Raw genomic sequence first — 25,932 nt, 5'->3', positions numbered from 1 at the left:
GATGACAGGCTGCTGATGCAAACATCAACGTAAAAGGAAAGTTACCCATTTGAAGGTGGGCATGACAGCACGAAACCGGTTATAGCACTGAAATAAGACGGTTCAAAATTATTTGTGGCTTGTAGCGTTTCTCAGCAACAGTCATTAATGGCCACCCAGTTCATGACAACCAGCATGGACAAAAGAGCAAAGTTTGCAGAGATGACACACAAGTGACGTACACGACGTAGCTATCCACAGCAGCGACAGGAAGGGTTACCGGCTGCAAAGCTAAGGAAAATAAATCTGCCAAATCCTGACTATAGCAGACCTGTGCGAGACGAGACTGAGGCTAAGTAAAAGAAGAAGCTGCTGTGGAGAGACGCTGTTTAGACTGCCATGTAATGAATATTGTTTTAGGTACGTTCCTGAGCTCCTATCGATATCTTTGTGTGTCTGAATGGAGGAGGGGAGGGGGGGGGGGGCCACATCAAGCGTTTCGTGTATGTAATACCGACAGAAAATACCCAAGAGTTAGTCGACTGTTCGGCTGAAGGCTGGAAAAAAATGGTTCAAATGGCTCTGAGCACTATGGGACTCAACTTCTGAGGTCATTAGTCCCCTAGAACTTAGAACTAGTTAAACCTAACTAACCTAAGGACATCACACACATCCATGCTCGAGGCAGGATTCGGACCTGCGACCATAGCGGCCTCGCGGTTCCAGACTGCAGCGCCTAGAACCGCACGGCCACTTCGGCCGGTTGAAGGCTGGATCTGGAGCCATTTGGTTGTTTTCAGCTTGACAGACATTCATTACCATGCAGATGCCAGTTGAGCATTAATGTAAACGGACAACCTTTTCAGCAACTTGGCAGTTTGAAAGTGTTTGTAAACGCGGCTGGCGTCAAAACCTTCATGGACCCGTAGCGGGGAAATTGTGCACCAGTGACATGTTTGTCACATGGAAAAAACCTTTTTTTTATCGCCTCTCACGACTTAAAGTTCTGTATACATAGTTTTTTCACTCGAACACTGAGAAATCTAGTGAAGCACAGCACTGATCTATTTCACTCACACACATATCCATGTGCCTTTGACTGAGACTATATCTGCAACACTATGCAAATATTTGTAATTAGAAAAGGAACGATGTACATCAATATAAACAAGAGGTGCATCTTTTAGTTTTAAATGGATCAAAATGGTTCAAACGGCTCTGTCACCATGGGACTTAACTTCTGAGGTTATCAATCTCCTAGAACTTAGAACTGCTTAAACCTAACTAACCTAAGGACATCACACACATCCATGCCCGAGGCAGGATTTGAACCTGCGACCGTAGCGGTCTCGCGGTTCCAGATTGTAGTGCCTAGAACCGCGTGGCCATCCCGACCGGCGTTTAAACGGTGATCAGAATTCTTATTCTTTGTACATCCTTCACAACTGGGTTTTTGTCTAAGCTGCAAACGGTCTGTTTTTCAATAACTTCAACTACAACATTCACTTCTGTCAGAATGGCCCGATGTCCTTCTTCCTCTTAATGAAGCTCCGCCGTGCCGTTGTCAGCATGGAGTGTCCTTGTACAACACCGAGTACATCTTGCTGTTCCTGATATCTGACAGTTCTTCAGTCTTTCATTCAACTGAAGAATCATCTGGTAAAAGTCCATAAATCTGCATAGAGAATGAAAACCATACCATGTAAACATTGCATCTTCAATCAAGTACCATATATAGTGATGACAGAGGAACGCAGTAAAGAAAGCCCTGTACTTTGTATTTTATTTTTTTCTATTGGCAGTAGCATTTTTCTATATTTTTTAATGCAAGACACAAATTTGTTTGTGATTGTTCCTTTTAAATTATCACACTTAGTCCTTTAAGGTCACAATAGCAAACTAACATTGTTGAAACTTTGCGTCACGGTTGCATCGTCTGCCTCCATCTAAAATAAATTACACTACGTCTGATTTTTTTTCATATAGGGCATGAAACGAAAACTTCTTGTAAGCATTCTCATCAGGAACCGACTTTCTAGTACGGTTCTCTTGATATGATTACATAAGGGCTTTATCGAGCTTGGAAAAGGGAATGTCAAATGCTAATAACATTGCCACTGAGTAATAAAAAATGGTTCAAATGGCTCTGAGCACTATGGGACTCAACTGGTGTGGTCATTAGTCCCCTATAACTTAGAACTACTTAAACCTAACTAACCTAAGGACATCACACACATCCATGCCCGAGGCAGGATTCGAACCTGCGACCGTAGCAGTCGCACGGCCGGCTGAGTAATAAAAAACGTAATATATTTACGAGTATAAAAAAATATATTTCTTATTCTCGCAGTTCTTTGTGCTTTCACCATGCTGCTGAAGACTACTTGGTTAACGATTTTCATCAGTTGTGATTGAGACTTTAAAATGCTGCACCTTACCGCAAAATCGTTACCCTGAATACGGCACCACTCAAATGTTTAACGATTTGAAATATTCTCCATGACCTCACTATAGATTTTAAGATTCGGGATGCAGATAAAATAAAGGCAGAGTAACACGACAAATGGCACGAGCTATACTCGCTAATATGTGTGACGTCCTGAGGCCAAACTGGTTTGTTCCTGGAATGCTCCTAAGACAGGCAACCAAAAAATAGCGTGGTAGCCGTTTCCAGGACTCACGTACTTAAACAGTCTACCTTGGCACAACTTTTCGTAGTTTTGGATACTGATTCCTGTGAATATCAGAGCTGGTCACTCTTAGGTGTCTCTCTTGATTGCTGCGCGCGCGCGCACGTGTGTGTGTGTGTGTGTGTGTGTGTGTGTGTGTGTGTGTGTGTGGTTGATCGATTGATTGATTTCACACTTTTTTCTAGTGCTTCGTCCATTTTCTCTCCCATATCTCATTTCGATTTTACTTTTTGTGACGATGTGACATGACGTTTCTTTCTTCAATTTACGTCACATGTTAAAACATTTCTGCAGAACGTGATATTGCACCTTTTCTATCTCCGTTGAATCAACAGCTGACGTGTAAATAGTTAACCAACAGAAATAAATCGCTAGAAAACGACTATTCCAGAATATATTTCTGCCCTTTCTGGGAATGAGTGAGTAGGAAGGTGAGGGTGACGAGGAGAGCAGCAGACGTGATTCTGCATTCACCAGTACCAATTAGGGCATACAATACGTCAAAATATCCACTATAGGTATGTGAGCATTTCAGAGGAAAAAGGTAAAAGCTAGTTCTAACCTCAATAATACAAGAAACCAACGCAACATGGAGACATGGTGTCACCTCGAGGATATAATCAAGACCAAAAGTATTTCATTTTCCAGTACCAAACGCAAATTTCCAGAAGAGATTGAGATCCAGCGGGATGTACCTGTAGGCACAATGATCGTGTGAAACCCAGCACGCTCTGTTCGTCCACGAGACCCAGAAAGGAGTAGATACCGGCGCCAGGGTTGATTCCGTGTTCCTTGGCTTCCAGAAGGCGTTACTTACAATTCCACACTGTCACCCAATGAGCAAAATACGAACGTACGGAACATCAAAAGAGCTGTGCGACTGGACTCAAGAGTTTCTAAAAAACACAACACAGCATGTACACTACTGGCCATTAAATTTGCTACACCAAGAAGATGACGTGCTACAGACGCGAACTTTAACCGACAGGAAGACGATGCTGTGATAAGCAAATGATTAGCTATTCATAGCATTCACACAATGTTAGCGCCGGTGGCGACATCTACAACTTGCTCACATGAGGAAAGTTTCCAAACGATTTCTCATACAGAAACAACAGTTGACAGCGTTGCCTGGTGAAACGTTGTTGTTATGCCTCGTGCAAGGAGAAGAAATGCGTACCATCACGTTTCCGACTTTGATAAACGTCGGATTGTAGCCTATAGAGAATACGCTGTATCGAATCGCGACATTGCAGCCCGCGTTGGTCGATATCCAATGACTGTTAGCAGAATATGGAATCGGTTGGTTCAGAAGGGTAATACGGAACGCCATGCTGGATCCCAACGGCCTCGTATCACTGTAGTCGAGATGACAGGAATCTTATCCGCATGGCTCTAACGGATCGTGAAGCGACGTCACGATCCCTGAGTCAACAGATGGGGACGTTTGCAAGACAACAACCATCTGCAAGAACAGTTCGACGACGTTTGCAGCAACATGGACTATCAGCTCGGAGACAATGGCTGCGTTTACCCTTGACGCTGCATCACGGACAGGAGTGCTTGGGATGGTGTACTCAACGACGAACCTGGGTGCACGAATGGCAAAACGTCATTTTTTCGGATGAATCCAGGTTCTGTTTACAGCATCGTGATGGTCGCATCCTTGTTAGGCGACATCGCGGTGAACGCAAATTGGAATCGTCGCATTCGTCATCACCATACTGGCGCATCACCCGGCGTGATGGTATGGGGTGCCGTTGGTTACACGTCTCGTGACACTGACGGTACTTTGAACAGTGGACGTTACATTTCAGATGTGTTACGCCCCGTGGCTCTACCCTTCATTCCATCCCTGCGAAACCCTAATTTTCAGCAGGATAATGCACGACCGCATGTTGCAGGCCCTCTATGGGCAATTCTGGGTACAGAAAACGGTCGACTGCTTCTCTGGCCAGCACATTCTCCAGATCTCTCACCAATTGAAAACGTCTGGTCAATGGTGGCCCGCCAACTGGCTCGTCACAATATGCCAGGCACTGCTCTTGATGAACTGTGGTATCGTGTTGAAGCTGCATTCGCAGCTGTAGCTGCACACGCCATCCAAGCTCTGTTTGACTCAACGCCCAGGCGTATCAAGGCCGTTATTACGGCCAGAGGTGGTTGTTTTGTCTATTGATTTCTCAGGAACTATGAAAATGTAATCACATGTCCGTTCTAGTATACTATATTTGTCCAAATAATACCCATTTATAATCTGTATTTCTTCTTGGTGTAGCACTTTTAATGGCCAGTAGTGTAATTCTCAACAAAGAGAAATCTAGCAATGGTAATGTAACTTCGGGAATACCCCATGAGCCATGGCGGGCCACCTCTTTGAATATCCATCCACCGCCTGGCGTTGGTCGCTTCCCGCAGCACGGAGCTTGTGGCAACTGGTGACGTGGTGCAGCCGCTCCTGGGCGAAAAGGCAGCGGATCGGACGCGCAGTCCTGAGAAATCAGAACCCAGAACAATCACCTCTGGCCGTAATAATGGTCTTGACCCGCCTGGACATTGAGTCAAACAGAGCTTGGATGGCGTGTACAGGCACAGCTGCCCATGCAGCTTCAACACGGTACCACAGTGTATCAGGGGTAGTGACTGGCGTATCATTTTCTGTATCCAGAATGGCTCGTAAAGGACCTGCAACATGCGGTCGTGCATTATCCTGCTGAAATGTAGGGTTCGGCAGGGATCGAATGAAGGGTAGTGCCACGGTTCGTAACACATCTGAAATGTAACGTCCACTGTTTAAAGTGCACTCAATGCGGAAAAGAGGTGACCGAGACGTGTAACCAATGGCACCTCATACCGTGGGCCGGGTGATACGTCAGTCTGGCGATGACGAATACACGCTTGCAATGTGCGTTCACCGCCAGGTCGCCAAACACGGGTTCGACCATCATGATGCTGTATACAGAACCTGGATTCATCCGAAGAAAAATGACGTTTTTCCATTCGTGCACCCAGGTTCCTCGTTGAGTACACCATCGCAGGCGCTCCTGCCTGTGATTCAGCGTCAAGTGTAACCGCAGCCATGGTCTCCGAGCTGATAGTCCATGCTGCTGCAAACGTCGTCCAACTGTTCGTGCAGATGGTTGTTGTCTTTCAGACGTCCCCATCTGTTGACTCAGGGGTCGAGACGTGGCTCCACGATCCGTTACAGCCATGAGGATAAGATGGCTGTCAACTCGACTGCAGTGATACGAGGCCGTTGCGATCCAGTACGACGTTCCGTGTACCCTCCTGAACCCTGCGATTCCATATTCTGCTAACAGTCATTGTATCTCGACCAACGCGATGCAGAAATGTCGCGATATGATAAACCGTAATCGCGATACGCTACAATCCGACCTTTATCAACCTCGGAAACTTGATGGTAGGCATTTCTTCTCCTTACACGAGGCATCACAACAACGTTTCACCAGGCAACGCCGGTCCACTGCTGTTTGTGTATGAGAAATCGGTTGGAAACTTTCCTCATATCAGCACGTTGTAGGTGTCGCCACCGGCGCCAACCTTGTGTGAATGCTCTGAAATGCGAAACATTTGCATATCATAGCATCTTCTTCCTGTTGGTTAAATTTCGCGTTTGTAGCACGTCATCTTAGTGGCGTAGCAATTTTAATGGCCAGTAGTGTAGTTGTGGGCACGCGTGTTATCAAAAGCTGGAATGTTAATATCGTTTTGGCTATTTGAATTTCCTATTTGTTCGGCTCGGTGGAAGTCATTTATGCAAGGAGCTTTATGATACGTGTTGCGAGACTTAATACCTTGTGGCGTTGCCCTGGAAGGCGTGAAGAATCGGAGATAACTGTTCTCCCAATTCAATTTCTCACTTTTAGCAGTGGTGTCGATGAGTTGGTAATTCTGGACATTGCTTCAAGTGCGACCATGTTTAGCCTTAGACCAACTTTTTGAAGAGCATCATCTGAAGCATCCGTCAATCTGCACTAGCACTGTGGTCGCGGAGCTGTATTATGTGAGAATTCCCGGCGGTTCAGTCCGGAGCTACGCGGCTACTACGGCCATAGGTACGAATCCTACCTCCGGCATGGATGTGTGTGATGTCCTTAAGATTAGTTAGGTTTAGGTAGTTCTAAGTCTAGGGAACTGATGGCCTCAGATGCTAAGTCTCATAGTGCTTAGAGCCATTAGAACCACTTTTTGAAGTGAGAAGTACAGTGGAATTTAGCCGCTTCCTTAGTCTGTTGCAGTTTTCTACTTTTGTGGCACGCTGTGACTGTCTTGGATCTGGACTTAGTATGTACTCATCTTATTGCGACTGTTAAAGTCGCTTCTGTATGTCTGCTTCATCGAGTCCACAGCTGCCAGCTACCCTTGAACTGCCTTCACTCACGTTATGTAAATTACTGTTTGAAATTTGTGTTAAAATTGTGTTCATTTTGATGTTCGTGACTTTGTTGAGTCAAGTGCTCTTCTAGGCCACATCTTGGTCTGTTGTAGATGAATCGCACGTATCATATTGAGATGTCGAATTTGTGATAATATAGCCCGTTGATAGTAACGGGCGCATTTGAGGTTCACGGGGTATAAAAGGCAAAGGGTGTAAAACTATTATTGTTACTAAGCTCTGAAGGTTTCACATGCGTTCGTTTACTAGCCATTTGTGAAATGAAGAGTAAAAGAAATTTATTGCCTGTCTCAAGGCTACTTATACCTTACTAGATTTAAGTGTTCAACTATTTGTTATTGTTTTCATGGGGTGATCTTTTGTGATGATTTATTTATTTATATACACTCCTGGAAACTGAAATAAGAACACCGTGAATTCATTGTCCCAGGAAGGGGAAACTTTATTGACACATTTCTGGGGTCAGATACATCACATGATCACACTGACAGAACCACAGGCACATACACACAGGCACCAGAGCATGCACAACGTCGGCACTAGTACAGTGTATATCCACATTTCGCAGCAATGCACGCTGCTATTCTCCCATGGAGACGATCGTAGAGATGCTGGATGTAGTCCTGTGGAACGGCTTGCCATGCCATTTCCACCTGGCGCCTCAGTTGGACCAGCGTTCGTGCTGGACGTGCAGACCGCGTGAGACGACGCTTCATCCAGTCCCAAACATGCTCAATGGGGGACAGATCCGGAGATCTTGCTGGCCAGGGTAGTTGACTTACACCTTCTAGAGCACGTTGGGTGGCACGGGATACATGCGGACGTGCATTGTCCTGTTGGAACAGCAAGTTCCCTTGCCGGTCTAGAAATGGTAGAACGATGGGTTCGATGACGGTTTGGATGTACCGTGCACTAGTCAGTGTGCCCTCGACGATCACCAGCGGTGTACGGCCAGTGTAGGAGATCGCTCCCCACACCATGATGCCGGGTGTTGGCCCTGTGTGCCTCGGTCGTATGCAGTCCTGATTGTGGCGCTCACCTGCACGGCGCCAAACACGCATACGACCATCATTGGCACCAAGGCAGAAGCGACTCTCATCGCTGAAGACGACACGTCTCCATTCGTCCCTCCATTCACGCCTGTCGCGACACCACTGGAGGCGGGCTACACGATGTTGGGGCGTGAGCGGAAGACGGCCTAACGGTGTGCGGGACCGTAGCCCAGCTTCATGGAGACGGTTGCGAATGGTCCTCGCCGATACCCCAGGAGCAACAGTGTCCCTAATTTGATGAGAAGTGGCGGTGCGGTCCCCTACGGCACTGCGTAGATTCCTACGGTCTTGGGGTGCATCCGTGCGTCGCTGCAGTCCGGTCCCAGGTCGACGGGCACGTGCACCTTCCGCCGACCACTGGCGACAACATCGATGTACTGTGGAGACCTCACGCCCCACGTGTTGAGCAATTCGGCGGTACTTCCACCCGGCCTCCCTCATGCCCACTATACGCCCTCGCTCAAAGTCCATCAACTGCACATACGGTTCACGTCCACGCTGTCGCGGCATGCTACCAGTGTTAAAGACTGCGATGGAGCTCCGTATGCCACGGCAAACTGGCTGACACTGACGGCGGCGGTGCAAAAATGCTGCGCAGCTAGCGCCATTCGACGGCCAACACCGCGGTTCCTGGCGTGTCCGCTGTGCCGTGCGTGTGATCATTGCTTGTACAGCCCTCTCGCAGTGTCCGGAGCAAGTATGGTGGGTCTGACACACCGGTGTCAATGTGTTCTTTTTTCCATTTCCAGGAGTGTATTTACTTTTTGCCACAAGTTGGTTCTGAGTAGCAATTATTGGTTCCCCTCCTTTTTAAATGGCGTTCTTAAGCCGCTACGCATTCAAGTTCACTTACTGAATGACTTAAGTGTTTTCTAGGTTATACCTGAAGATAATTTTCACTGTCTGTCTAAAGGCAGTTATATCAATCTGTGCGCACTCGTTCTGTTACTAATTACTTAACTGTTCATTGGGACGAGATTTAAGTAACTTCCTCTGTCTTTCTAAAGGCAGTTATATAAATTTGTGCACCTTTGTGCATTATTAGATCGTCTATATTCACTTCGAGGCGTCTTTTAAGAATTTCTATATCCTAGTTGTCTCGAGGCAGCTGTAAGTTTCTCTTTCTTCCGGTGTAGCTATTAAGTTTTTAACCTCTGAGATGAGTTATTCTTCTATGTTGTCTTAAGGAGCCATCCGTTTCTAAATATTAATTGTTTGTTCATTTGTTGAAGCGTTTTCTGAGTTATGGTTTGTAAAAGGGAAACTTTTGAGTCTGAAATGTAACAACTTCTGTCAGACACGGCTTTTATTTTTAAATTTTGCTCTATTTAAATTGTCACTAAACTAAAGTGTGTAATTTCTTACATTTGCAAATTTCAGACTATTGTTTGTATTCCTGTTAATCTACCTGACTCCAGTCATGTTTCTTAAATAAATATGTTTTAGTAAACAATGGTGAATGACGTGAATCCCAAACCCTCCAGTTGCTCCACTTGATTTCCTGTTTGCCTGCTGATGGTTTGACCCCCTGGAAGAGTTACAGGATTATTACTCTCTACAGTATACACGAAAGACATCGTGCCTAATGTCGGAAGTCCCGTGAGGCTTTTAGTTTATGTTCTTGGCTAGAGAGAAGCCGCAAAACTAAAAACCTGCACTGAAATAGCCTACATGAAGGCTTGAAGAAGATCGCTGCTTGATGCAGAGATTGGCAATTGATCAACATAAACAAATGTAACGTACTGCGCATAAATACGCAGAAAGGCCCCTTAATGTATGATTATATGATTGATAAACGTTCACGGGAAGCAGTCACAGCCACGAAATACCCTGCCGGAAACAAATGCTACACGCACAATGGCAAACGTATGTCATTAACAAGTGATGTGACAGGTAGTTCATCATTGTTGGAGAATGATAACATATTCAGACCAATTGAAACACACTTGTCACAGTAAAGGATGATCAAACAGTGGTGGAAGAGCACATTGCGTGTTAGCAACCTTTTGTAAAGGTGCAGTGTCCTGCTGAAAATGCACTTCAGCTTCCTGTCACAGAAATGGCAGTAGCTTGGGGATGGCAAATTGAGTAATGAGCGAGCACTGGTTAGTTAACCTTGTAGTGAAGCCATGTGTCACCTCCAATTGTAACTGATGGCTGTCCACATCATGAGGACTGGGGCGGGCCCTGTAGCTATTGCTGCATGCATTCCGGAGTAGGCCACTCACTGTCCATCAGTTGTGTACAGAAAGAACTTATCATCACTGAAGACGAGCGCCATTAAATTCTCGACTTAGCTCCTTCACAACACCAGTGGAGCCTTGCTTGGTAGCATCGTGGTGTCAGTAGCTGTCTTGCCGTAGACATATGTGATCTTAGTGCTGCTACAAGGAGGTAATTACCAGTGGCCCTCAATGACACAGGAGGTGCAGCATGTCCCTCAGTTTCCTACCTGGATGATGTTCGGACGGCCGCCGTTGCTCGCACAGTGAGTCGATCTTGAAGTGCGCCTGCACTGCACACTCATGCAGAGCGTGGCCTACAAGTGTGCGAATGTTCCACAGACTAGTAACTAAGGTTGTGACTCATCACCGATACACTGTCTCCAGCACGTGCAGCGATCGTCGATGCGTCAGCTCAACTTCCTACACCCCCGTAGTGGACCCCGTTGAAACCGCTACAGTCATTCAACATGAGTACCCACTCGTCGGTTGGGTGTGGGCCCCAGGATGAATGTTAGAATCACAGTTCATCTCTAAACTCAATACAGTTCCTGTCTGCAGGAGAAAAATCAGAGTGCACAGAAACAAGCTTCATAAGTGCCATCTGATCGCTGATAACCGTAGCAAATGAATCACTATGCTTACAACCGCACAGTATGCAATTATTATGTCTTGGTGCCCTGATGGCAGTCCCTGAGAATGTTACTTTTTTATGTGACTGTCTTTAGGAGTATGTCTACTGGAATGACGACTTAAAACAAATTGCAGGCAAGGTTGGCGCTCGAGTGCGATACGTTGGACGAATCTTCAGGAAGTGTAGTCGTCCCAAAAAGGAGGTCGCTTACAAACACCTCGTTTGATCAGTACTTGAATATTATACATCAGTCTGAAATCCATAAGAATATTGGATTGAAAGAAGGTATTGATAATATCCAAAGTAGAGCAGCGCGTTCTGTTGCAGTTTCATTTAGTTAGCGCGATCCTCACCCAACTACAGTGGCAGACGACGCAAGGGGAACTTCTGCATCAAGATGTGGTTTACTGTTAAAATTCCGCCAGCGTACGTTCCTAGAAGAGTCAACCAATACATTGCATCTTCCTACCAATATCTCCAGAAAAGTCCGTGAAAATTAGAAAATATGTTCAAATGTGTGTGAATTCCTAAGGGACCAAGCTGCTGAGGTGATCGGCCCTAGACTTACACACTACTTAAACGAACTTATGCTAAGAACAATACACACACCCATGCCCGAGGGAGGACTCGAGTCTCCGGCGGGAGTAAAATCAGAGAGAGTCAAGCTCGCAGGGAGACTTGGTAACAATCTTTCTTCCTGCGAACCATTTCTGACAGGTGCAGGAAAAGGGCTAGGAACAGTGGTACAAACACTGAGGTGACCTCCTCATACGGTGTCAGACTTCCTTTTGCCAGGCATATGGCGGCAACTCGACGTGGCACGGACTCAAGAAGGCACTGGAAGTTTCTCGCAGAAATACTGAGGCCAGCTGCATCTACAGTCGCTCGCAATTGCAAGAATGTTGATGGTGCACAATTTCGTGCGTCAAAGGACCTCTCCGTTATGTCCCTCAACGTTCGACGGGATTCGTGTTGGGCTGTCTGCATGACCTAATCATTCTCTCGAACTGTCTAGAACGTTCGTGAAACCAGTCACGAACAACTATGGCCCAGTAACATGGCGTATTGCCAGCCACAAAAATTTCATCGTTGTCTGGGAACGTGGAGGCCATGAATGACTGAAAATAGCCTCCACGTAGTCGAACATAAACAGTTCCAGTTAATGATCAGTTGGGGAAAAAAAATGGTTTAAATGGCTCTGACCACTATGGGACTGAACATCTATGGTCATCAGTCCCCTAGAACTTACAACTACTTAAACCTAACTAACCTAAGGACATCACACAACACCCAGTCATCACGAGGCAGAGAAAATCCCTAACCCCACCGGGAATCGAACCCGGGCGTGGGAAGTGAGAACGCTACCGCACGACCACGAGCTGCGAACGATCAGTTGTAGCAGAGGATCCAGTTCGGTCCTTGCAAACACAGCCCACACCATTATGAAGCCATCATAAGCTTGCGCAGTGCCTTGTTGATAACGTGGGTCCATTGCTGCGTGTGTCTGCGCTACTCCAACGCTACCATCAGCCCTTAGCGTCCAACCGATATGGTCACGAGTCCAGGATAGCAAAGGCACTCACATCGGTCTTCTGCTGCCATAGCCATTTAACAGCAAATTTCGTCCCACAGTGCTAAAGGATACATTCGTCGCGAGTCCCACACCGATTTTTTGCTATTGTTTCACTCAGTGTTTCTTGGCTGTTAGCGCTGACAAATCTACGCAAAAACTTCTGCTGTCGGTCGTTAAGTGAAGGCCGTCGGGAACTGTGTTGCCCATGGTGAGAGGTAATGCCTGAATTTTGGTATTCTCGGTACTGTGATTTCAGAATTTTGAATTCTCTAGCAATTTCCGAAATCATATGTCTATGACTCCAGCTGGAATTACCATTGCAAGTTCAAATAGTTAATTCCCGTCTGCGGCCATAGTCGTGTCACCTTCTCACGTGAATCACCAGAGTACGAATGACAGCCCCAATGTAGTACCCTTTTATACACTGAGTAAGCGATACTATCGCCATCTGTGTATTTGCATATCGCTATCCCATTATTTTAGTCATATCAGTGTAAAGTACCCTATTCCACACCACTAAACCCGCTGGGCAATACAGGTAATAGGATTGTGGAAAGGGCCAAGGGTTGAGGACAGTTTCTGTTTCTAATTGTCATTTATTGTAATTTAGCAACTCTTTTAAGGGGGGTGAAGGCCTCCAACAAGAAATCTTAAGAAGATAAAAATCCAATTAAGATAGCAATAAAATAATTCAAAAACAACATACGCAAAGTGCGATACAAAAGGCTGAGGGCCACAATTAATTTCCAAAATTTTTGAATATATTACCATAGACCTTTAAAGGCAGAAGGCCAACAAGAAAACTTAAAAAAATCCAAATTCAATGAAGGTAGCAATAAAATAATTAAAAACCCAAAAGGCAACATATGCAAGATTCAACACAAATGGCTGAAGGCCACAATTAAAATTCAAAAATTCCGAATATATTACCTTAGAAGTTTAAAAGCAGAAGGCCAGCAGTGTTTAAGTATGAAAGGTAAATTTAAAATTAATTTTCCAAAATTTTAGGAAACAAACAATAACCATAAGCCTAAAATTTAAAATAGCTGATAACAGATAATAAAGCACCGGTGGCACTCAGAAGGCCTCCAGGGAGGTCTGCCCTCGTTCACTTAGGTGAGACAGGTGGTGAGCCCAACTATACTTGATGCGTCTGAACCCAATCAAGGGACAGCCACGGACCGACCGACAAAGCGCTTGCTTGCCATTAAAGAGCACATGAGAATTCAGACCAAAAGTTCCGAGCGTCACAGGAAAACTTCCCAGCAACCGACCGACTAGCCGCAGAATGCCGACAACATCTAAAATAGTCGTCAGTAGAAATAAGGACAATTACAGACACAACCTGTCAGACACTTGTACGAAGACCTGAACGATACCAGACAGTGACTAAACACACACCAAAACAAATCGGGAGTCGATGCACACACACACACACACACACAGCCGACTCATGAACGATCGGAGAGCCAAAACGCATCGTCAGGTAGGACGACCAACCGATGATCCACCAAGACCGTCGCCCGGCTCGAGTAATGCGTGGCTGCAATGGTCGGGCGAGCCATGTCGATGCAGACCTCACTGCAGCTCCAACCCGACTGTCCTAGTATCACATCGCCACTCCGATTGGCAGATTCGGACTGCACTCCAGACGCGCTCCAACTTATTGGTAGACCCGAACTCGCACAAACTCGCGACGCGAACTTCCAATCCGAACTGCTTACGACAGACGACGAACCAGAAGTCATAGCAGTCCAGCAAAGATACTCAAATGTTCGAATGTGTGTGAAGACCTTATTGGACTTAATTGCTAAGGTCATCAGTTCCTAAGATTACACACTACGTAACCTAAATTATCCTAAGGACAGACACACACACCCATGCCCGAGGGAGGACTGGAACCTCCGGCGGTACCAGTCGCACAGTCGATGACTGCAGCGCCTTAGACCGCTCGGGTAGCAAAGATATTACAAGAGGGGATATATCGATACGCGCTGCGAACGCCGGTCACGATCAAGCAAAGCAGCAACTCAATGACAGTAGTAATTTAAATTAACGTACTGAGGTGGAAGTACGCAGAAAACAGTGTGTAAAATACAAGATGGCGGGCACCTGAGCCACGCACGGTTCAACCAAGTTGCTGTGCAAACTCGTCCACACATGTCTTCCGTGGGAAACTCTTTGGTCAAAAACTAAATTTCAACAGTGGGTCTCAAAAATACGGTAAACAGTATTTGTCGTGAAAGACTTAGAGGATGAACTAGTGTTACAAATGGTGCTGGCCGGCCGCTGTGGCGGAGCAATGCTAGGCGCTTCAGTCTGGAACCGCGCGACCGCTACGGACGCAGGTTCGAATCCTGCCTCGGACATGGATGTGTGTGGTGTCAAATGTTCAAATGTGTGTGAAACCTTATGGGACTTAACTTCTAAGGTCATCAGTCGGTAAGCTTACACACTACTTAAACTAAATTATGCTAAGGACGAACACACACACCCATACCCGAGGGAGGACTCGAACCTCAGCCGGGACGAGCCACACAGTCCATGACTGAAGCGTCATAAACCGCTCGGCTAATCCCGCGCGGCTGAGTGGTGTCCTTAGGTTAGTTAGGTTTAAGTTCTAGGGCACTGATGACCTCATATATTAAGTCCCATAGTACTCACAGCCATTTGAACCATTTTACAAAGGGCGCTGGTTAAAAAAGGTGCAAAAAGTGATGAAACTGAAAAAAAGACTCAAAAGTGGCAACTGAACGACAGGAGTGTTCATCTCAGTTCTTTTTATTTACGACCATAAGAGGTTTGTCTGGAAAATACGTATAAAAGTTGAATAACGTCTTTATGTTACGGGTTGCAGTCACCGCCAGGTGGGAATACTGCTGTAATCAATCCCATCAACGCTCAGTTCGAGTCAGAGCACTCTGCGTGAAGCAGGGAGCGTGCAGCAGCTTGTTGACAGTTACCCTTTATCACCTGCCCTCGGCATGGAGCTCTATCTGATTGAGGAACAGCGCGTCAACATCAAGTTTCTTGCAAAGCTAGGCAAGAATGGCAGCAAGATTTTTGAGTGTTTGAAACAGGTTTACGGAGACAATTCTCTGAAGGAACCGACCGTGAACAAGTGGTTAAAAAGGTTCCGGGATGGTCGAGAAGAAGTGAACGATGACCCTCGCCCAGGACGCCCGTCGACATCGAGTTCCGATGTAAATGTTGAACGAATTCGGGCTTGTGTTCTTAAAGACCGTAGATTGGCAGTCAGAATGACTTCTGACGAGCTGTCAATCCCCAAAACAATCGTTCACGAAATCCTGACACAATAAAGAAATTGTGTGCGAAAATCGTACCGAAGCTCTTGAGGCCAGAACAGAAAGCAAAGAGGGTCGTGTGCTGTGAGGAATGGTTGGAGGTAGAGGAACGAGGAGACTTTCTCAACCGAGTCATCACTGGAGACGAGCCCTGGGTTTACGAATCGATGTGGAGGTCAAATTTCAAAGCAAGGAATGGAAACTAGTAGGAGAACCGAGAACAAAAACGTCGAGAAAATGAAGGTCCAATGTGAAGACAATGTTGATGGTTTTCTTTGATTCTAGGGGCTTTGTTCACAAGGAATTTGTCCCTCCCGGCCAGAGAGTGAAAGGAAATTTTTACGTTGAAGTCCTGACACGTCTCAGAGCTCGTGTGGCCCGAGTTCGACCGGAGTTGGCAAAAGGGGGCAGGTGGATCCTTCATCACGACAATGCGCCCGCTCACACGTCGCTCGTTGTGCCGGAGTTTTTGGCCCGAAGCTCAACCACCCGATTTAGCCCCGTGTGATTTCTTCACGTCCCGAAAATGCAAAATGGTGCTTCGGGTGCGGCACTTGGGAGATGTGGAGCCATCAAGGCGGCAACTGAACAACATCACAACCGGAGACTTTCAGTAATGTTATCAACAGTGAAAACGGCGTTGGCAGAAGTGTATCGCGTCTCAGTTCTTTGAAGGAGACCATATTGTTATACCTGATTAATTGTAGAATAAAGTTATTATTCCACTTTTATACGTATTTTCCGGACAAACCTCGTACAAGTAGCGGGAAAATGAAAGGTGCTGCAGCTGAGAAACGTCGGTGCGGCGATTACCTCGTACGCGGGCGACACGGTGAAGGGGAAGGGGTACCAGACGAGCACGGGGAAGCCGTCCCTGGCCCTGCAGCCAGCGGCGGGGCACACGCGACCGCGCACGGCGGGCAGCGCCACGCCGCACACGTACGCCACGGCGCCGACGGCCACGTGGCCCACCACGACGCGGCGCGCCCGCCGGCAGCAGCCCGCCAGCACCGACGCCTTCTCGCCGGCCAGCTCCCGGCCGTACTCCTGCGGGGACAGCGCCGCCGCTCTCCGTTACCGTAGCCTCACTCTGCACGTCATCTGGACGTCACGGAAGGGTGGACCGCATACCTCCAATAGTCGGTTACCGCGGGATACAAACATACGCGGGATACACCACGTCTGGCGTGCCACAGGGGAGTGTTATGGTACCACTGCTTTTCACAATATATATAATATGTGACGTAGCATGTGAAAACTGCTGGATTTGGACGGGTTACTCCTGTAACTGAAATATAAGATCTGAAGATGGTTCTGAATGAACCGAAACCGGTCATATGAATAAAAATATTTGCAATCAAGACGGTTTTTAAGTAACATTATATATAAAAGACCTAGTAGATAGAGTCGGAAGTTCCATGCGGCTTTTCGCGGATGATGCAGAGAAGTTGCAGCATTAGAAAATTGCAGCGAAATGCAGGAAGATCTGCAGCGGATAGGCACTTGGTGCAGGGAGTGGCAACTGACCCTTAAGATAGACAAATGTAATATATTGTGAATACATAGAAAGAAGGATATTTTATTGAATGATTATATGATAGCGGAACAAACTCTGGTAGCAGTTACTTCTGTAAAATATCTGGGAGTATGCGTACGGAACTATTTGAAGTGGAATGATCATATAAAATTAATTGTTGGTAAGGCGGGTACCAGGTTGAGATTCATTGGGAGAGTTCTTAGAAAATGTAGTCCATCAACAAAGGAGGTGGTTTACAAAACACTCATTCGACCTATACTTGAGTATTGCTCATCAGTGTGGCATCCGTACCATATTGGGTTGACGGAGGAGATAGAGAAGATCCAAAGAAGAGCGGCGCGTTTCGTCACAGGGTTATTTGGTAACCGTGATAGCCTAACGGAGATGTTTAGCAAACTCAAGTGGCAGACTCTGCAAGACAGACGCTCTGCATCGCGGTGTAGCTTGCTCGCCAGGTTTCGAGAGGGTGCGTTTCTGGATGAGGTATCGAATATACTGCTTCCCCCTACTTATACCTCCCGTGGAGATCACGAATGCAAAATTAGAGAGATTCGAGCGCGCACGGAGGCTTTCAGACAGTCGTTCTTCCCGCGAACCATACGCGACTGGAACAGAAAAGGGAGGTGATGACAGTGGCACGTATAGTGCCCTCCGCCACGCGCCGTTGGGTGGCTTGCCGAGTATAAATGTACGAGGGTCGGTCAAAAAGTAATGCCTCCCATTTTTTTTCTACTTAAAAAAATTAAGTTAAGTGAAAAATTTGAATTTTGCGCCATTCCTCAAACCTTCTTCTGCAATCCACTGCAGTAGTAACTTTCTGTGTCAACAGGTGGCAGCACAGCAGAAGTTTGTAAGATGGCCGACATCGATGTTCGTTTGAGACAGCGTTGTGTGATTGAATTCTTGAATGCAGAAGGTGAAACGCCCATACGCATTCATGAAAGACTGAAGAAGGTGTATGGTGTTGTGACAGTGGATGTCAGCACTGTTAGACGATGGGTTCGTCGTTGTAAGGAAGCTGAAGGGCAAACACCGTTGACTGACGAAAAGCGGAGCGGCAGGCCGGTGAGTGCAGTGACTCCACACAACATTCAGCAAGTTGATGACATCATTCGTGGTGACCGTCGGGTGACTGCAGATGAAGTGTGTCGCATTATTTCTCTTAGTAAAGGCAGTGTGATCACGATTATTAAACAATTGGGGTACACAAAAGTTTGTGCACGGTGGGTTCCAAGAATGTTAACCGATCAGAATAAAGAGGCAAGGAAAACAATAGCCTCCCAACACTTGCAGCGCTTCCGTTTGGAGGGAGATGAGTTTCTGAAAAAAATTGTGACCAGGGACGAAACATGGGTGCATTTTTTTGAACCCGAATCAAAGAGGCAGTCAATGGAGTGGCGTCACACAAGCTCGCCGAGGAAGAAAAAATTCAAAACTGTGCGATTGGCAGGGAAAGTTATGGCAACAGTTTTCTGGGATACAGAGGGTGTGATTCTGGTTGATTTTTTGGAGCAGGGATGCACAATAAATTCTGTTCAATACGTCACAACCCTCAAAAAACTTAAAGCACGTCTTCAGCGAGTTCGCCCAACAAAATCAATGGCAGATGTTCTTCTTTTGCATGACAATGCAAGACCACACACCAGTCGTCACACCTCTGACGAGATTGTCAAAATTGGATGGGAAGTTTTGCCTCATCCCCCACACAGCCCTGACCTGGCACCATCAGACTTCCATCTGTTCAGGCCACTAAAAGAAGCTCATCGTGGGATTCATTTTGAAGATGAGGAGGCCGTCAAAACATCCGTGCGTCAATGGCTTAGGAAGCAGAGCTGTGATTTTTACCGTGCTGGGATACATGCCCTTGTTCAAAGATGGACCAAAACTGTAGAGATGGGCGGAGCTTACATTGAAAAATGACAAAATGATCCTCAATGTTGTGGTTTTCAACCTATGTAATTGCATTTAAATTTCCTGACAATTAAACGTAGAAAAAAAAATAGGAGGCATTACTTTTTGACTGACCCTCGTAGAATGTAGATGTAAAGGCAGATGATAAACGGGCATTCATTGGACAAATATATTATACTAGCAATGACATATGATTACATTTTCACGCAATTTTGGTGCATACATCCTGAGAAATCAGTACCCAGAACAACCACCTCTGGCCATAATAACTGCTTTGATACGCCTGGGCATTGAGTCAAACAGAGCTTGGATGGCGTGTACAGGTACAGCGGCCCATGCAGGTTCAACACAATACCGCAGTTCATCAGGAGTATTGTGACGAGACTGTTGCTCGACCACCATTGACAAGACGTTTTCAATTGGTGAGAGATCTAGACAATGTGCTGGCCAGGGCAGCTGTAGAACATTTTCTGTATCCAGAAAGGCCCGTACAGGACTTGTAACTTCCGGTCATGCATTATCCTGCTGAAATGTTGGGTTTCGGAGGGATCGAATGAAGGGTAGAGCCACGGGGCGTAACACATCTGAAATGTAACGTCCACTGTTCAAAGTACCGTCAGTGTGACGAGACGTGTAACCAATGGCACCCCATACCATCACGCCGGTTGATGCGCCAGTATGGCGATGACGAATGCGACGATTCCAATCTGCGTTCACCGCGATGTCGCCTAACACGGATGCGACCATAATGATGCTGTAAACAGAACCTGGATTCATCCGAAAAAATGACGTTTTGCCATTCGTGCACCCAGGTTCGTCGTTGAGTACACCATCGTATCCACTCCTGTCTGTGATGAAGCGTCAAGGGTAACCGCAGCCACGGTCTCCGAGCTGATAGTCCATGTTGCTGCAAACGTCGCCGAACTGTTCGTGCAGATGGTTGTTGTCTTGCAAACGTCCCTATGTGTTGACTCAGGGATCGAGACGTAGCTGCACGATCCATTACAGCCATGCGGATAAGATGCCTGTCATCTCGACTGCTAGTGATACGAGGCCGTTGAGATCTAGCACGGCGTCCCGTATTACCCTCCTGAACCGACCGATTCCATATTCTGCTAACCCCACTGGATCTCGACCAACGTGAGCAGTAATGTCGCGATACGATAAATCGCAATCGCGACGGGATACAATCCGACCTTCATCAAAGTCGGAAACGCATTTCTCCTCCTTACACTAGTCATCAACTACGTTTCACGACCCAACGCCGGTCAACTGCTGTTTGTGTATCAGAAAACGGTTGGAGACTTTCCTCATGTCAGCACGTTGTGTGAATGCTCTGAAAAGCTAATCATTTGCATATCACAGCATCTTCTTCCTGGCGGTTAAATTTCACGTCTGTAGCACATCATCTTCGTGGTGTAGCAATTTTAATGGGCAGTAGTGTATTTAATGTGTCCAGGCAAGAGAACAGAAACACATTGAAGAACTTCTGATAACTGTAAATTCAAGACATTTACACACACTCAAGATAAAAAATATCAAACATTTTTAAACAACATGATTTTCTTTCTTTCATTTTTAAATTTTTAAGCAACTCGTTTCGAAGCATCTCAATATATACACCAGAATAAATGGCAAACAGTGCCACCTGTTAGTGCCGTGGGGGACTATTTGTGTAAATGGTGTTATTCGCCTATGAAAAGTTGTAATTTCATTTCTTATTATTTTAGCATACATTTCATTATAAGCTTAAATACTCTCTCAGACAAAAAGAAAACGACGCACCGCGAAGGAATTGTCTGCACTGGACGGAAATTGAAAGATGTCATGTACATCTACACTCATACAAATGATTACAATTTCAGAAAAATTGGATAATTTATTCAAGAAAAAGACTTCCACAAATTCAGCAAATCAATAACGCTTTCGTCCACCTCTGGCCCTTATGCAAGCATTTATTCGGCTTGGTGTTTACAGAGCTGCTGGACATCCTCCTCAGAGATATCGTGGCAAACTCTGTCTAGCTGGCGTATTAGATCGTTTAAACTGCGAGTTGGCTGCAGGGTCCTTGCCCCTTGACACTTCCCATTTTGGGAGCCGTTCCTCGCACAAAGTAACAATGCGGACGCGATCGAACCCCGGTATTGACCGTTTAGACATGGTTGAACTACAGACAACACGAGCCATGTATCTGCTTTCTGGCGAAATGACTGATCGGCTGTCGGAATCGTGAATTTGCTTAACTACGGGTCATGGCTGAATGTAGAAAAAATTAGGAAAGATGGAGATGACAGCAGTTCTGAGTGTCAATTGAATATCAGTTGTGACTTGGCGCAGGCGTGCGTATCGGCAGCAGTGGCGGCCGTCTGTGCGAGCTGTGAACGTGACAATCTATTGTAAATCTCTCTCGACTGTTAAACACGTCAGACACTTTTCCTACGTCGTCAGTGAATCTGAGACTCCTAGTTAATTCAAATGGCTCCGAGCACTGTGGCACTTAACATCTGAGGTAATCAGTCCACTAGACTTAGAACTACTTAAACCTAACTAACCTAAGGACATCACATCGATACCTGAGGCAGGATTCGAACCTGCGACCGTAGCAGCAGTGCGGTTCCGGACTGAAGCGCCTAGAACTGCTCGGCCACAGAGGCCGGCTGACTCCTAGTTATTGCCTAGGTAAGTTAAATGACATAGCACATGCTATTTAACTGGAATAGCGCGTACGTTGTTGCCGTCAAGTCACTCACAATTGTTAACAGTCAGTGCTCGGTGCGATTATCTGTATTAGGAGACTTCGCAGTTTAACTCCTTACGAGTTAACACAAGCCTGTGAAGTAGTGTTCACATAATGACTCCCGCAATCGTCTCAGCGAGGCGCTGGTTGCCTTGCTCAAACACTCGATGTTACACTACAAACACAGTTGATTTTTTGTCTTCACTCTGTCAGAAAATTGCTAAATGAATACTCGGGCAGTGCCGGGTTTGTCTAATAGCAGAACATGAAAAATTACTTGGTAGAGAGTAGAGAGCATAGGCCTGAAAATAAAAGTTTTAGGGGACCACTGACAGTACGCCAAATTTCATTAAAAAAACGTGAAAGATAAGAGACAATTACTCTGTATGAAATTTGCCTATATCAAAGCCGGTGGCCATGTGTTTTCTTTCTGGCCAATCAGAGCGTTCGTACTTTGTTAAAACTCCACGCACTAGAGTTTTATAGCCTATCATAGGCGTCGTTTCTTTTGCTACGTATTACTAAGACAATCAGCTTTTTCTTTCATGCTAGTTTTTAACGCAGGTGGCTACAATGAGTCACCTAAGTTTTGAGTTGGGTTTCTCAGGACGTTTTATCTCCAGACGTTTTATCTGGCGTCTCCCTCCATGTTCTTGTAGTAAGGCTTTCCGAAGGGTCATCATTAAAAGCAGGAACAAGGGCGGGTTTTGTGACAGCCTATGCAGTGGCGGCGGGCGTCTCATTGTGTTCGGTAGATGCCCCGTGGTAAAAGGTGTCGGCATACATGGGACGGACATTGCCGACATAAAATTCTCTTCCCCTCAGAACTGAGTATCGTACCTTGGGTCGCGGAAATTACTTGCGTGCAGTTACTAGTGTAACTGTTGGTGGTTTATATTCAAGAAATGCTGACCCCATACCGCATCCGTTGACAACAATTGCTGAGGATGACATGGTGATCGATCGGTCTCGGTTGGTCCACCAGGGCCAGACCGCTGAGCTTTGTTTTGTGACTCGAAAAGCTCTCTGGATGAATGCTGTGATTAAGAAACATTGCACTCGATTAAACATAGCAATATATGTCCTCACCATTTTCCAGAAGACGACACAGACCGAATATCAGTTTCGTCAGTCCATATGCGGGAAAACCCTGGATTTCGATAACAGCCTTTCCATATCACTTATTTTTCTCTTTGGTTGTTTGAAATGTACAATAAAAATTTGTTACTTTAGCGAATCAAAATGTGTCACATTACTGAAACAAACATACATTTAAGGCCATAAAAACGTCTGATAGTGACTTCCTGACTTGTGTTATTCAGTTATTCAGTAAATCACCCTATCATTTTCTGTTTACAACATTACTCGCACACCACAAATTAAGAGAAAGAACCACTTGTAAACAGGAGTCTACAACTTTTTTGTGACATCTAACCTGGCAGTGACGCCTTCAAAGCAACCGACAGTGGACGTTTGTAGAGTCAGCTCTCATTCTTGTACCTCCATGTGAAAGAGTCGAGCGTTGACCGTCTACTGCTGGTAGGAGGTGGTGAATGTCAGTGTGATCCTGCACTGAACACAGCTTGTAGTGCACATAGCATTTCCTTCTATGCTCTGTGTTGTGATGCCCTGAGGAAAAGCTGTGGCTTGTTATATGTAAGGTGGCGATGTAGTGAGATGACGGAGGGAGATGTACGCCATGGATTTTTAACATAAAATCGTCACGGAGATACTGAGAGAAAGATGCCAGTCGGCCACCACAGCTACGACACCCAAGTCAACAATGCGTCTACAAAGATAAGTTGATCAACTGATTTTGCAAAGTGTAGCTCTCAAGACATTCTCTTGGAACTTTTTTGACTGTCAGTTGCCTTAATCATTTTTCTTACTTCAATCATATTATGTGGCTCTAAAGTTTATTTTCAAGCCATTTCAGCCAAATTAGAGAATTTTACTATCTTTACAATATGAGATTGCTTATTGAGTCAGTTTTCTGTGTATTTAATAAACTGAATAACTAAAAGTGTGAAGCCATCCTCGTGAGATCTATATGGAACCCGCTAAATCTCGGTTACACGATAAATAATACAAATATAAAGGCTGTAAATACTAAAACTAAATACTTAGGGTCTACATTTACAAATAACTGAAATTGGAACGATCACGTAGATAACGTTGCGATTTATTGGGAGAAAGACAATCCAACGGTCCTATTAAAGAGATTGTTTACATTACGCTTGTCCGCCCTTTTCTGCAGTATTATTATGTGGTGTGGGACACGTATCAGGCGGGATTGACGGAGTACATCGAATAAATTCAGAGAAGGGCAGCTCGCTCGTTATGTATCACCGCAAAATAGGGGAGAGAGAGCCACCACAGTTACGGCAACATCTTTTTATGAAGCTTCAGTCACCAACTTTCTTCTCAGAATAAGAAAATACTGTGCTGGTGCCCACTTACGTAGGGAGAAATGAACTTCATAACAAAATAAGAAAAATTAGAGGTTGCTCGGAAATACGTAAGAGTTCATTTTTCACGCGGTCTGTGCGAGAGTGGAACGGTAGAGAAATAGCTTGAAGGTCGTTACATGAAACCTCAGCCACGCATTTAAGTTAAGTGCTGAATAATCCTATGGATGAAATATATACACTCCTGGAAATGGAAAAAAAAACACATTGACACCGGTGTGTCAGACCCACCATACTTGCTCCGGACACTGCGAGAGGGCTGTACAAGCAATGATCACACGCACGGCACAGCGGACACACCAGGAACCGCGGTGTTGGCCGTCGAATGGCGCTAGCTGCGCAGCATTTGTGCACCGCCGCCGTCAGTGTCAGCCAGTTTGCCGTGGCATACGGAGCTCCATCGCAGTCTTTAACACTGGTAGCATGCCGCGACAGCGTGGACGTGAACCGTATGTGCAGTTGACGGACTTTGAGCGAGGGCGTATAGTGGGCATGCGGGAGGCCGGGTGGACGTACCGCCGAATTGCTCAACACGTGGGGCATGAGGTCTCCACAGTACATCGATGTTGTCGCCAGTGGTCGGCGGAAAGTGCACGTGCTCGTCGACCTGGGACCGGACCGCAGCGACGCACGGATGCACGCCAAGACCGTAGGATCCTACGCAGTGCCGTAGGGGACCGCACCGCCACTTCCCAGCAAATTAGGGACACTGTTGCTCCTGGGGTATCGGCGAGGACCATTCGCAACCGTCTCCATGAAGCTGGGCTACGGTCCCGCACACCGTTAGGCCGTCTTCCGCTCACGCCCCAACATCGTGCAGCACGCCTCCAGCGGGGTCGCGACAGTCGTGAATGGAGGGACGAATGGAGACGTGTCGTCTTCAGCGATGAGAGTCGCTTCTGCCTTGGTGCCAATGATGGTCGTATGCGTGTTTGGCGCCGTGCAGGTGAGCGCCACAGTCAGGACTGCATACGACCGAGGCACACAGGGCCAACACCCGGCATCATGGTGTGGGGAGCGATCTCCTACACTGGCCGTACACCTCTGGTGATCGTCGAGGGGACACTGAATAGTGCACGGTACATCCAAACCGTCATCGAACCCATCGTTCTACCATTCCTAGACCGGCAAGGGAACTTGCTGTTCCAACAGGACAATGCACGTCCGCATGTATCCCGTGCCACCCAACGTGCTCTAGAAGGTGTAAGTCAACTACCCTGGCCAGCAAGATCTCCGGATCTGTCCCCCATTGAGTATGTTTGGGACTGGATGAAGCGTCGTCTCACGCGGTCTGCACGTCCAGCACGAACGCTGGTCCAACTGAGGCGCCAGGTGGAAATGGCATGGCAAGCCGTTCCACAGGACTACATCCAGCATCTCTACGATCGTCTCCATGGGAGAATAGCA

General features: G+C 46.3%; 1 protein-coding gene across 1 annotated transcript in view; it reads right to left on the bottom strand.

Moving 5' to 3' along the window:
- Positions 1–25,932, bottom strand: part of LOC126267367 (odorant receptor Or2-like) — a 79,572-nt gene that overhangs the window by 27,172 nt on the left and 26,468 nt on the right. The window contains exon 3 of the mRNA XM_049972540.1: positions 16,686–16,919. Within this exon, the coding sequence (XP_049828497.1) occupies positions 16,686–16,919 (234 nt within the window). The remainder of the gene's footprint in view (positions 1–16,685; positions 16,920–25,932) is intronic.

The sequence above is a fragment of the Schistocerca gregaria genome, chromosome 4 (genome assembly GCF_023897955.1).
Source record: "Schistocerca gregaria isolate iqSchGreg1 chromosome 4, iqSchGreg1.2, whole genome shotgun sequence".
In the NCBI taxonomy this organism is placed as follows: domain Eukaryota; kingdom Metazoa; phylum Arthropoda; class Insecta; order Orthoptera; family Acrididae; genus Schistocerca; species Schistocerca gregaria.
Note: the sequence above shows the minus strand (reverse complement) of the source record. Positions and strands in the feature narration are given on the sequence as shown.